Source organism: Dermacentor silvarum, chromosome 9 (assembly GCF_013339745.2).
Source record: "Dermacentor silvarum isolate Dsil-2018 chromosome 9, BIME_Dsil_1.4, whole genome shotgun sequence".
Classification (NCBI taxonomy): Eukaryota; Metazoa; Arthropoda; class Arachnida; order Ixodida; family Ixodidae; genus Dermacentor; species Dermacentor silvarum.
The window spans coordinates 55,814,549-55,829,330 of NC_051162.1; the positions used below are offsets into that span (position 1 = coordinate 55,814,549).

Here is a 14,782-nt window from a genome sequence, read left to right on the forward strand (position 1 = left end):
GTTTTGACCGCACGGTTTGCTATACGGTTAATTAGATGCGTGCAGTGCTTCTCGGTACCCTCTGCGGTAACTTGGTGGCTGTTGCATTGCGCTGCTAAACTCGAGGTCGCACGTTCGAACCATGTCTGCGCTTCGATGGAGGCGAAACGCAAAATTGCTCGTCTACTTAGATTTCGGTGCACGTTAAAAGAATCCGAGGTGGTCAAAATTAATCTAGAGTCCCCTCCTATGGCGTGCCTCATAATCAGTTCGTGTGTTTGGCACGTAAAACCGTTGAATTTAAATAATTTAATCCTTCTCCTGCTTCACGAAGAAGCTGCGTAAGTGGCCTGTGAAATTTACTGTTGAAATTTTAGGTTGTTCCTTCAATACGCCACCACCATTTTGTGGCAGAATGGTTCATTATTGTTGCTGCAGACGTAGGTGCACCGTTTTCTTATTTCTTTATTGAACTGCGCGCCTAAACCGCCTCGTCATTGAGGTCAGCAATGAAGTCAAGAACATAAATTTATTTGGCTCATGTGGACACGTTTCGCGCATATTAGGACCATGACCATTTTTTTTTCATACGTTGAGCCTTTCCTTACTCTAATAAACAGTTAAATCTACTTGTCAGCAAACTTTCCCAACATTTATGACGTCACGGAGGGCTGATGCTTCGATTCCTCAGTGGGGTCGCCACCTACCTCTGTCTTCTGTGTGTTTTCTATTTTCTAAATCTTGGCTCATAGTAAGACCGGCCTATTCTAGATTCCAGGAGCGGAATCTACCGAGACTTATCTCAATATTTACGTTTTGGTATTCTTTTATAGAGTCTAATACGGACGTGGCTTCAGCTTGGCTGCGAACGATAGAAAAACAAAAGTGTTCTGAGCATTCTGAACTCGCCGTGTCTCTGCTATATATGAAAGTGGCTTCGCTCAAGCGTTCTTCCATTCCGCGCACCCTGATTCCCGAGGATTAAATGTCTGCGCATTGACCGAGATTTTCGTTTCTCTCGTGTTTAAAAGAGCGGGGCGAAATTTGTAGGAAACGATCGCGGGGACACTTGGCGGGCGTTTCTCGAATGCGTGGAGGATTGATTAGTTCTGCGCCGAAGATTCGCGGGTCGCGTTTTATGTATACGAGTGTATATTTCGAAAGCGCGCACATCGCCTGCATATCTGTCGAGGAAATGAAAGGTCGGAGAAGCGGGGTTTTATTTCCGCGTAGCTATAGCCGTGCGCTCCATCTTCACTCTCCCCTCTTTCCATCTCTGCGGCCGCTCGCACGTGTGCTTCCTTAATGTTTTCCTGTGCTTTGCAGGGTCGCTGTAAGCTCATTTCACATACCGTGTGTTTCAGCGAACACTTCAAAAATATTGAAACGTTGCCTGTGGCAGACAGCACAATTCTAGTTCATGAGCTCTACTCGAAGTCTACTCGAAGGGGCAGACATTACTTGCAGAAAGAAACAGATCTCCACAATCATCGACAAATTAACAAAATTCACTAATTAGGTTTTTAACTAATTACCTTGTGGCCCGTATTGCAATTTACAAATTCTAGCTGGGGGGTTCGCAAGGCGGATCCACTTGGAACGAATTTTCAGGATGACACCCGCTTCGAGATACTAATTCCCGAACTTTGCGGAGAAGTGCATTGGGTCTTCAGTTAATTTTGTGCTTCAGTGCATAGAACGACGTTTTGTTAAGAAAGTAACTTGGCTGACAATAACACGATGGCGTGTCGATCACCATCGCTTGCTTGTAATAAAACACCGGCGGGGACACGGAAATCGCAGTGTGGCTGAGCACTCCCAGCAATAGCTCGCTGCTGTGGAATGGAGTACTGCTGTTATAATCACACCGAGGCGACTTTTAAAGACGAGAGTCTTTAACCAACCAAGCTACTAGCACTGGTGGCATGGGGTCATACACGTAAACATTATACAGCGCAAAGGAAACCTCAGGCCTATTTGAGGCGAAATATATGTGCATAACCGTGATCCGCAGCGTTCATTTAATTAAGAATACACATTGGGCTGGTTTTTACGTTAGTAAATGAGAAATCAACGCGGTAGAAATGGTGTCGAACAGACGCTACGCGGTAAAAACAAGCCGACTGAAGCCGCGGCTCTGTAGCCGGCTTTGACAACAGTAATAAAAGATCCCAAGAGATGGCGCGAGAGCAGGTGAACGCGGGAAGTTTGAATTGAATTCCAAAGCCTCCATTGCATCCATCATGGCAGGAGTGAGAGGGGAGGGGAAGAACGTGAGGGGTGGGAGGGGGACAAGAGAGAGGTTACGTATCAGGGGCGGCAGAAGACTATCGTCTTTCGACGTCATTTGCAGCGAAGCAAGCAGATATGCGGCCAGTTTTTTGCTGCAGTGATCAGATTGATTCTGAGGTCGTTAGAGAGTCCCGAACCCCCGCGCTTGCTCAGTGTCAGTGGCATTGCACTGCTAAGAACGAGGTCGCAAGTTCGATTCCCAGTCTGGGCCGCCGCATTTAGATGGCTTCGAAATGCGAGAACGCCCGTGTACATCGATTTGGGTGCACCTTAAAGAAACCCAGGCCCTAACAGTTAATCCGGAGCCATCGACTACGGCATTCCTCCTACAGTCGAACCCGGATATATCGAATCCACGTATAACGAATTATTGTCTATAACGAACAGCAGTAAAATCCCTTGGAAATGTTGTTTATTTTATTTATTTTATATATCGAGTTACCTATATATATCGAACTTTTTGGGGATCCCCTTCAGATTCGATATACCCGGGTTTGACTGTATCGCGTTTGCAGTATCAAGGTGTTAAAAGCACAATTTAATACCATGTGTTCGTTTTGTACTTGAAGCTCAATCAGTCACTCAGTCACTCACTCACTCAATCAATCAATCAATCAATCAATTAATCAGGCAGTCACTCAAGTCAGTCTAGTCATTTAAGATTATTGCGGACTAGTATTTTGCTCATTCGTCTTGTTGGCGTTAAGTATGAATTGTTGTTACTTCGACAAAAGCCCTTCTACATTTGAAGGCTACTGGACTGTACGCACGCTTATGAAACGGACATTCCTCGGCGACTGACTCTGCGAATGACTGACTCTTTACTATTTTCCTTCTCTCTCGTGTTTATCTATTCTTGCCTTTTTCCCCTCCCCAAGTGTAGGGTAGTCAGCCGGGTACGTCGTTCGTCAAGCTCCCTAGCTGCCCTTTCGTCTTCGTTTCTGTCACTCTCTCTCTCTCCTCGCCCATTGGCTCGCTCATGTCAACCAGTTGTAGTACTGTCCTGCATCCTTGAGCACACGGACGCCGGCGTGCTGTACGCGTGCCCCATATTTAACTTTGTGAGAGACAGAGACAGCTGTGAACAACAGAAGGGCAAACTATTTTTTCATCTTCTTCCCTCTCTCTCTGTTCTTTTTTTCTTTCTTTTTCGTTAAGGAAAGCACATCCCAGTGACGCTGTCTAAATTATCGGCCGGGTTCGCTTCCAAAGCAGGACTTAGCAGTTGTATCGGCGGTGTCTTGGCTTCTTTGTTTAAACGGTGTGGGTTTGTAGAGGAGCATTTGATAGAAGCAAGCCTGCCTGCGTTAACGCGGTTAACATGTCTTACTGCGCCCCGCGAGTGTTAGCTAAATAGGTTAAGATTGAGCTGCTGTCTTCAATGCCGCAATTGCCTTGCCTTGAAACAAGCTGCTGGAAAATGACGGAATACAGTTTCGGTCGATAAACACCGCTCGCCATTATTTCCTGACTCCTTCTTTACGCGGTTGTTCGCTGATACTCGATGCATATGCGTCGGCGTTCTGTGCAAGTGCTATCCCGTCGTATATTCTAGGTGCGCTGATTTGCGGCAGCGTTACAATTAAAATCCCGCGCCTAGACGGGTGGAAGGCGCTGAGAAGAGTGTGTAGGGAAGCGGTATAATAAAGAGTCTGAAAACGTTTGTGAGAGGTATATAGCAAGTCCAATTTACACAGGATGTATATCGATTCGGTAAGTCGCGCTTGAAATCACGCAAGTGGCAGACTGCTAGTGGGTCTCAATTTTTACGGTTTTCCCAAGCATCCCGCTAATCAATTTATCCCGTTATTCATCGATTAAATAGTTCATTCATTCGATCGATCGATCGATCGTTCGTTCGTTCGTTTGTTCGTTCGCTTCATTCGTTTCGTTCGTTCGTCTGTTTGTTTCTTTGTTACATGCTGTTATGAAAAGTCGAGGATACATAAAGCCAGAATCTTCAGTTTGTCAGTGGTAGAGCTGAACGTTCCTTACATAGGCTTGTTCGTCAAGGCCTCCTCCCCCCTCTTCCCGTTCTCTCTCTCTCCCTCCCTATTTGATGTATTGGAGCGGGAAACTCAATGAGCCGATGCTGAGCGCGCACGCAGGTCTGCCTCGTGTGGCCTCGGGTCTCAACGTTCGGAGATTCTGAGTCAATATTTTTTTTTTTTTTTTTTTTTTTTTTTTGCCGCGGGACGCCGAACATTCATCAGTGTCGGCAACACACGGGAGGGAGTCCTTACCAAAAAAGTATAGTACTCTCGAGCGATCTTCTTCTCGGTTCCGTTCCCCCTGCGCTGTCCGTCGTGGTTCGCTCGAAGTTCTCTGCCTGCACCGCTGTGTATGGCGCCATCCTTCTCGTGGTCCTAGGACAGTTCGTCTCTGTCCTCGCCCGCATGGGTCTCGCGTTCCTGCTCGTTCCGACACCCCAGACGACACGTGAAGAGGGATATCTCGCGTCGTTATACAGGACGGGAACAGCTGTGAACCAGCAGTTTCCTTCTCTATATTTTTTCTTTCCCCGCCCTAACGGTCCTTGCTCTTGGCTCTCGCGTATAGGTCTTTTCCGAGAATAGATCCGCATGCAGTGACGTGCGATGCTGCTGGGAGTGCAGAGGTTATTTCGCGAGGAGAAGGGGAGTCCGTGCAGGGATGGGTGCGAGTTTGTGTTTGAGGGAGTGCGGTCGCGTTATACGAGGCGTTTACCCCAGATGCGAGAAACGGTTGATTGTAGCGCTGTTTTATATAGCCGCGCGGTTTGGGCTATTGCCCGGTCTCGCTCAAACCGTGCGCTTGTGCGGGAGTTTAACATAGCAGCAGCCAATCAATGGACGGGGTCGCTGTGTTAAACTTTTTTTTTTTTTGTGAACACGTATCCGAAGCCTTATGGGAATGGTCCTTATATATTTCACAGTCTGCTCTCTTACTTTATTCGGAGAACGTTTAGTGGGGCAGGGGCGTCATAAAATACATTCCCCTATTTATCGACTTCTTGCCCCGTTACCTCCACACCGCGAAGCTCTCGCCTCTGCGTGGCTACGCTACCTCTTGTCAGCTACTTGTCTGTCTACCTTCCACACACTGATTTCTTGGCACCATTTATACAAATTAGGCAAATGGGCGCGATTTCTTGCTCCTCCAACACCACTGGAACTGTCCTTGCGCCCGCCCATCTGCCTTCGTGCTCCCTGTCTCGCCGTTGGCACGTGAGAATGAATGCTCTCGTATTGGCTGATGTCATTGGTCTGTGTTATTGCCTTGCGGGCTCTGGAAAATTGCCCGGCCTGTCACTTGCTGAGATGTGTTCCGTGCGAAGCAGCTTGGTTGTTTCGCCTTCGATTAACCTCACGTAAATTTTGTAGGCTTCCCCAGCGCTGTGCGGCTTATATATGAGCCGCCTGGATGGAACAATTATTTTATCGGAAGACAAGCGAGAGTTAAATGCGCCGTTCCTCTTGCCCTTCTTCCACGACGTAGTTTCCGTTTCCGCCCGTGTAGCAGAAGCATGTGCCGCATTCTTCTCTTCCCGATAAGCTCCAGCACACAGGCACAACGATCTATTTGAAAGCACGGTTGCTCCTTCAGCTCACCTCTTTACCTAAATGCTCTATTCGAAGGCCGTTGAGCTCACGCGAACTTCGGAACAGCTTTTATTTAGTTGCTTATGTCCGTGACAACGATACCACACTGTTAAACTAAACTGTCCATCTCTCTGTGCGTTTTCGTTTCTCTTCTGTCTTTTTATTTTAATTTAATATTATTTTCCTTCTTTTTGCTGACCCCATAAAGAGAGAACCCTGAGAAGCACGTGTTCCCATATCTTTCTCACGGGGCCTTCCGCATTCTTCTGAATATGCGTGCAGTCGTATAAGAATAGCGCCGTCTTCCATCTTCAGTGCATCAGAGGTGATCGCCTTGCTCTCAGATCAACCCGAGATGGCTCTGCCGTCGGCATCTCCCTTCAACCCGTATGCCCACTAGTCGGTCTTTCCCATGCGAAGTGACAACTGCGCTCCGTCGTCGTATACTTCAACGGGACCCATTCAATGCGGACGCACAAAGGCCTCCGTTCTCCCGGAGGTCTTGATTACGCGCGATGTCTTACTGCGATTCGCTGTTATGATTTATGCTGACAGGGAACGGTTCCAGTAGCAGTTCTCTAGGGAAGCGGTGGAAGCTGTGCTCGCGCTCTTGTTTTGCTATTATTGTTTTGGTAATCCGTGGGCTGTGTTGCGGAACCTTTTAATTGGGGGATCCCCGATCACTTACGTCGTTATTCGTCGCACGCTCGACTCGGAATGTTCTCCTTCAACGTTACGTTCATTTCTTGCGGACGCATGAATCGTGTCGCATACATCTTGCAGTACAAATGCAGTAACGTCCCGATGATGCGTTGATTTGTTTTCTAATTCACCGCCGTTTAATTGGTAGCAACGGGGGTTCACTGATCTTGGTTCAATTATTGACCTCCACTCACTTTTGCGGAGTCATCTGCTCTCGTTCGCTTGCGCTCACTTAATTCACTTCTTGATATATATATATATAGTTTTTGTTTTCGCTGAGTCCTGTGTGCCAATTTTTACTGCTCGTCCCATATTGATCAATGGTATACTAGTCTTTGTTATCTGGTGAACGCTTGCTCATTTCGTACTTATTCGTGCAACATGTTCCGTACCGCGCATACAGGTATATTTAGCGTGCAGAACGCGCTTTGGCGTTTTTGCGTAACGGCCGACAAACCGCAGAAACGGAGAAGAAAATGCACTTTTCGCATTCCTGCCTGTGACATTCCGTTTCCTACGGCGTCCACTTCGAATCTTCCTGTAACATTGGCGCCCATTGCATTCCGATACAGCCGGACTGGTGTCGTTCGTCTTTCGTGTTTGGTCGCATTCGTTCACCTAACTGCTTTCAACAACCAGCGTTCACTAACACTCCCTCGCTTGCCCGCGTTCACTGGTGAATCTTTACTTGTCCATTATTTTTTTATTCAGTTTTCTTTGCTCGGTGCTTTCCGCTGGCCGTTCGCTGACTTCTGATCGATTTTCTATCATCATCATCACCATCAGCCTATATTTATGTCCACTGGGGGACGAAGGCCTCTCCCTGCGATCGCCAATTGCCCCTGTCTTGCGCTTGCTGATTCCAACTTGCGCCTGCAAATTTCCTAACTTCATCACCTCACCTAGTTTTGGATCGATTCGTATGTCGGGTTCCAAGCAGCACAGACTCGGCTCTAGCGTGCGGTACTAACCTAACATAACGTAACCTAACCTAACCTAACCTAACCTAAGACCATTTTACCGTCAACTGCGGAAACACTTTTCTTGCAGTCCCGCCAGCGCTGTTCTTGGCTTGTCGCGGTTCCATCGGCAGCAGCGTCGTCAACTCTAGCCGTAACCCGTGCCGGGGGTGTGTTCCGTTATCCCGATCGAGGAACTGTGTCCGTTGCTTGAGTTTCGATAGCGAGCGGGTGTCGTCGGGCTGATCGCGGTCGCCATGCGTTGGTGGTGCACGGTGGACGAGTCGTACGCCGAGGACGACGTGGAACACTTCGAGGCGGACAAGCGTCGAGCCGCCCGTTGGCTGCGCGATGTCCTCCGTAAGTGGACCAGGCCTGCTGGTTGTGTTGTTGGTGTTGTACGTGCGACGTGACGCGAAGAGACGCGCGAAGCGTTGACCAGCACAATCCCAGTATAGCCCGCCGAGTATGACAGTGACTTAATAAAAATCGGGGCTCTCGATTCACCTTGTTCGAGGTCTTTGCATGGTGAAAACCCCACTTCTTGATGAATTGGTATGTTCACGTGTCATGCGGGTATTTAATTATATTTAGATGTAAAGTGTGAATGAGGAAATTGTAGAAGCAGCAACATGAGAAACTCCCGATACAGTGTTCTGTTTCTCAATACGGGCTAAAGTTTCTCGGAGAGCACGAGTTTATTGTCGAGAAGAGCAACAACAAGGAGTGTTGACTTCATTCGCAGGAATACATTTTTTTTTTTTCTTGTCGAGAAGGATAGAAGGCGGGTGCTTACACATTAATTACCGAGCCTATAGCTGTCTATCGAAACAGCGGATAATTTCCCATGTCGTATATTCTGTCTCCAATAAAACTTGTTGCTGGGCGAGTTGGGTTCATGCTGGGAGGAAATACATAAACTGCGCAAAATACAACACAGGAACGTAGTAAGGGACGCGGACAAGCGCTTGTGGTAAGCGCTTGTCCGCGTCCCTTACTACGTTCCTGTGTTGTATTTTGCGCAGTTTATGTATTTCCTCCCAGTATTCTGTGTCATTAGTAACAAATCGCTTTTTATACAACAGAATTCACACGTAGCGTGCACTGTGATGGGCCAACTTTCTTTTGTTTTTTTCGCCAGTACAGAGTAGCCAACCGGAGAACCTACTGTTCGGGTTAACCTACCTGCATTTTCGTTGCTCTCTATGTGGTTGCCGAAATTGCCTTGTTTGTACTTTCTTTTTTTTTTAGGTTGTACATATGCTCAGTTAACCCGGGATTTAAACACCTTCCCTTTTGACGAACATAATTTCCCACGCGATGAAGACACGAGAAACGCAGCAATCACGCAACAGCGGTCAAACGTGTTTTGCGATGCATTCGGCCACATCCTTCCAATGCGCATGGCAGTATGAGTTTACAGTTGCTGGAAATCACTGGAAAATCACGTCAGCCTGCAACTGGCACGTAATTTTTCTGTTTTATAATCTTGTACTGCGTATCACGGGCTCGCTCTTGTGTTTTTTCGGGTCAGTGTAGGATGTCAGCGTGTGAGTGGCCGAAAAGTGTGAAAACGTAAAGTAGCTGGAATTGACACAACCGCGGCAAGTCCCTCCACACTGGGGGTTCGTCAGTGCACGTTATTTTGTCCCAGTTCTATCTGAACCAAATGGCCTAGCAAGAATTAGTCCTGTCGCGATTCCCCGTTTATTGGTCCCATGTCTTGCAGGTTGGCGACGTACAGGTTGACGTGACCAGGTTTCGTTACAGCTTTCGTTGTTACGCTGGCCTGTTCCTGGATCGACTGACCCGGCATACTTTGTGTTCATCTCTCTCGCAGACGTTGAAGACATCACGGCAGAGAACTTCCTGGACAAACTGGACAATGGCGTAGTCGTCTGTCGGCTAGCCAAGCTGATCCAGGCCAAGGCGGAACATTGTTGCCAACTGAGCGGCTCCTCCAAGGTCAGTACATGATTCGTATTCGACCGCGTCCTACTGCCAGATAGAGGCGGAATGAAAACGCGCTTGTGTGCTTAGATTTACGTCCGCGTTTATGAAATCCCAGATGATCGAAAATAATATCCCCTTCCCCCGCCATATTTTACTACGGCGTGCTTCATAATTACTTCGAGACGTTAAACGCCATAATTTGATATGGTTCGATCTTCCGCTGCACACTGCGACAACCCGCGCCGTGATTGCTTAGTGGCCGAGATCGTGTTGCACGAGATCGCGGGATCAAATCACGGCCACGGCGGTCGCATTTCGATGGGGGCGAAATTCGAAAACACCCGTGTACTCTGATTTAGATGCACGTTAACGAATCCCAGGTGGTCCAAATTATTCCGGAGTCCCCTACTACGCCGTGCCTCATGATCAGATCTTGGTTTTGACACGTAAAACCCCATAAGTTAATTTTAATCGCACCGCGACATATGCGGGAGTCTATCGAGGTGTGGCGCTGTCAGAAAACATAGCTGCCTACTGGACATTTTTTTTTTTTTGTCTGTTTGAGACTTTTATGCCGTAGAAAATTTTGTACTGCGATTGGTAAACTCAGTAGCACTGCGTGACATTAGCTATAAGCTTGGGTTTTGGCTGTATAATCCGAGGAGAAAGTGCTCCACTCTAGAGCAGTCGGCTGAAATCTGTGGCCAACAAGCGCTTGCTGCCGCGTATATATACCATGTGGTGGGAACTTTGGGTGCCAGCCATGCAGCTTGAAAGCAAACCTGAGCCGATTGAGAGAGGAAACGTGAAAGGTGATACATTCGGGCATAAAGCAACAGCAGATACATCAGACACAGAGAAAAACAAATGTACCGCGGTATTTCTTTCCTTGTTGCAAGAACAAAAAGAAAACAAAAGCAAAATTGTGAAATGATAACCAGATAACCTAGAACGCACGTCCATGCGCAGAACCGGGGAAAAAAGCACTAGTGGAAGTACTAGCGAGAATACTTAGGAACAGCGCAAAAATAAAGGACATGATTACACGACACGAGCGCGGTATGTTTCTACCGAGAGAGGAGAAAGTGCAGGGAATGACTGGGAAACGAGTTTATAGCGATTGAAATATTTGTATTATTTATTTATTTTTATTATTTTCATTTATTTATGCATTTATTTATTTATTTATTTATTTATTTATGCATTTATTTATTTATTTATTTATTTATTTATTTATTTATTTATTTATTTATTTACTTATTTATTTATTTGAACTGACTACACATAACCGACTTGGGACAGGTGCGGAAGTTTCAAGTCCTGCATATGTGCGGTAGAGATGATTTACCTTCGGATGGTGACCAATCGTGCAGCCACATCCTCTCTCTCTTTCTCTCTGGGTTGTTATAAGCTTTCTCCCTTCCTCCGATTTTTCCACTGCTCCTGCTGTCGCTGTTTTCCACGCCGCGTGGGGAGCTGGTTAAGAGTGTGCATCTACGTGGCAGGAGCGTGGCAGAGAGGAAAGGGGACGTGAGACACCTGTTTGGACCTTTCCATCGCGTCGCCGCAACACCCTCTTGACTGCTGTAATTATCCGCGACCATCTGTGAAAGCATTGCAAAAACTATAGCGCTTTGTACTAAGGTGCAATAGAGGCTGTTAGATACAATGGTAGAAATGAGGTAGGGAGAGGAGGCAGAGAATGGGTAGAACCGATGCAGTCCATACATGAGGGAGGGGGGGGGGGGGGGAGAGGGCTAAAGGCGACGTGAGAAGGCGACGGGAGAAGGCAAGAAAACGCTACTACTACAGGCAACGACGGTGGTGGCGGACAAATGGAAGAAATTTAATTTCAAGGTAGGCTACGATATGTTTCTGCTATTTGAGAAAAATAAAACACCGTGTAAATTTGTCAAGCAGACAACTGACGCAGGGCCTGCAGACGCAGAGCTGCACCGTAGCGTCAAGGCGACGACGCTGCGGAAGCTGCCGCACCTCATATCAACACTTCTGTGCGCGCCGCGCTAGCTTTGCTACATGCTTGGCGTTGCTCGAGGTCGCTGGTTCGATCCCGACCGCGGCAGCGGCATTTCGACGGGGGCGAAATGCAACAAACGTTCGTTTACTTGGGTTTAGGTGCGCGTCAAAGAACCCCAGTGGGTCGAAATTACTCGGGGAGTCCGCCGAAACAGCGTGCTTTATAATCCGATAGTGGTTTTTGCACGTACGAGCGAAAACAGCGCCTCAAGCAAACGCGTCTCTTTGTGTGATGCGTCTACTACGCAGACAAACAGGAGTGGTGCACGTAAGGTAACGCTTAACATCAACTCGCGAGTCTCGTCTTGCATTAACCGCCGAAGAAATTCAAACGTTCGCCGTCAACAACACCGCTCATTGTCACTCAAAGCGAAGAACACTGAAAGCTTCGCTTACATCGATTCCCACAGTGCGCGTGATTTTTTTCTTTACCTGTCTGTCTCCCGCTTACCCGTTCCCCAGCGCAGGGTAGCAAACTGCATATCTATTTTCCCGTTAACCTCCCTGCCTGTTGTGTATCATGTCTCTCTCTCTCTCTCTCGCACTCAACCAAGCGGCAATGACAGTACCGCACGACCGTAGACTAAATATAGTGGTCTCACGACAGCAACGCCTGGTACGTAGCTGTCGCTTGTCTGACGCGCTGTGGAAAGATTCAAACGGTGCGATATTTGCGCGTGTTACGCAAGTTAAGCAGATTTCGAGAACCAATTTATACGGACAGTAGCGGCTGCGGGCGATCGTCTTTCATTGCTAAAAAAAAAAAAAAAAACGCGTGGCGCTGCGATATTTGTGCGTGTGACGCAAATGAACGGTTCTCTTTAGAAAATCAATGTATACGGACCGTAACGGCTGTGGGCGGTCGTGTTACATTTGTAAAAAAAAAGGCGTGGCGGAGGGTAAGAATGACGCGGTATTGGCGATGGTGCAACTTGCGGCCACAGCGTAAATCCAAGACAGATAGGGCACACCAGTGGCAACAAGGAAAAAAAAAAACAATGAGAATGTAGGGATCCCAGGGTCTCCATGTTTTGTTAATTACAACCACATTAAGTAAAGAGACTATATGTAGAGAGAAAAGTTTAATAGTGCGAAATGCAAAGAGGTCGGCCTGAGGTGCTATCGACCAAAACAGTTTACGGACCAAGGGATCTGACAAAATGCTGAATATCTCCGCAGCCTCAAAACACAGCCCGGTATTCGGATTTCCAGCCTGTACTGGTATATGCGAAGAACATTGTGATGTACGGTTTTACTGGTTACTTTAAAGGCTGCTGAGATCCCGTTGTCCGTAAACTTTTTTTGGTCGATAGTACATTCCTCTAGCCAGCTACTCTGCGCTGGGGGAAGGGCAAGAAGGAAAGAAAGAGGCGCATGATGGTGGCGATGACGAGAGGTGGAGGATGTAAAGCATGTAGCAAGCAAATTTGGTCTACTCAAAGCCTACATGTCCATACCCGTTCTTTTTAAAAAGTCCTGAAGCCAATAAACTGTGGGGGCAATTAAATGGTGTGTATAATTGAAATGGTACAAAATAAACGAGAAGAGGAAATAAAAGTTGGCGAGAAAGATGACGGGCCGTAAGGAGGAGCTGAACACGGCGGCTCCATTTTTCGCCGCCATGGCCGTGAGGAGACGCTGGCTAACACTCCTAGGGGCTAACCTTGTACGCACATCCTCTAGAAAACGAACGGGGGTAACGTAATCGGTAAAGCACCGCACCGTAAACGTTGAAGCTGTCGTTGCGGCTCCCACCTGTGACGAGAAGTTGTCTTTCCGTCCCGTTTAATTTCCTCATTTTCCTTATTATGCCTGAAGTTAACTTATACATACGAATCCATTTCCTCTATCCGTACTCTGACCTAATTGTCGGTCGTTTTTACAGTGGAAGCTGTATATGGCTATGTTCTGACCAAAAGTGCGTGCGTCGACAGGGTGTGTAGAAAAGTCGCGTCGACAAAATTGAATCCGCAGTAGCCTATGTATGTAGGTTCCTTAAGATAAGTGTCAAAACCAGTGATGGCTTACCATTACGTCACTGTCTACCCACTAATTCACCAATTGAGGTGTATTAAGGAGGATTAGGGTTGATTAAGGTAGATTAGGGCTGCGTTAAGGTGGATTGAGGAGGAATAGGGTGGATTAAGGTCGATTGAGGTAGACTAAGGTGTGTTAAGGAGGATTAGGGTTGGTTAGGGTGCATTAACGTGGAATAAGGCCGATTAAAGAGGATTGAGGAGGACTAGGGTGGATTAAGGTAGATTAAGGTAGACTAAGGTGTATTAAATAGGATTAAGGTGGATTAGGGTAGCTTTATCTTTATGCTTTAATTGCATATATATAGTCATACATATAATTTCGTCATTTTCGAACAACATACAGCAGCTTGGCGGGTATTCTTTATTCACTGAGTGGAAGGGCACCAAGTTTATTTCTTCATATGGTTCTAACTAACAAGAGCAAGGAACTCGAAGCCCCCTACGTACATCGTCATGCAATCAAAACGACAGCATCTCTCACCACACCCGCGAACCGAGTACAATCTAACGCATTTGTATTGCGACGAACAAACGCGCAGCCTGCTATAAGTCCGTTCAAACCCGGGTTCCGAGTGCGCGCACTACGTTGGGAATCGCGGCTCATCTGAACAGGAGTGTGTGCCAGTCCTGGCGTTGCGCCGAGAGGTCCTTGACACTACGACAAACTGGGGTTCTTTCGTGTTACTCCCCCCCCCCCCCCCCCCAATCTCCAGCGCTCTCCACTCTCAGAGTTTTGTAGAGGGCTACGTCGGCGTCTCTCCTCTCCGTGCTCAGCTAGGAGAAGAGATGCGGCTATGTGATAGAGAGCGCGCGAGGCGGCGGCGTGCCTCGCTCCGTCCTCGAATCGTCCATCACTGGGGATGTGGAGTGCCGCGTACGGCGTAACAGCTCTCCTCCGGAGTTTCTAGCTGGCTCGCTTCGCGAGTCTATATTACGCATGCGCCTTTGCTTTTTTTTTTTTTTTTTCGTGGAAGGGGAGTTGTAAAAGCGGAGGTTAGTGGAGTGATAGGCGGAATATTCCGCTTAGAATAATATTGTGACTGATAGTATAGTGCACACCTATCTGGCGAAATGGAAGTTGAATGGCCACACGCGTATTCAACGGGCGTTTGCGGTTAAGGATATGTAAGGAAGACAAAGCTGTTTCAGAAGTGTTCAGCGGGTAGCGTTACTTTGTTTTTGCTGTAGTGGACTTTTTCTTTTTTTTGTGCAGTTGTTCTACAATTATTTAGCATGTATT

The 14,782-nt window shown here is 47.3% G+C and overlaps 1 protein-coding gene across 1 annotated transcript in view; it reads left to right on the forward strand.

Moving 5' to 3' along the window:
* The window catches only part of LOC119465257 (uncharacterized), a 149,797-nt gene that overhangs the window by 69,747 nt on the left and 65,268 nt on the right, over positions 1-14,782 (forward strand). Inside the window, exon 3 of the mRNA XM_037726054.2 lies at positions 9,354-9,478. Coding sequence (XP_037581982.1) covers positions 9,354-9,478 — 125 coding nt within the window. The remainder of the gene's footprint in view (positions 1-9,353; positions 9,479-14,782) is intronic.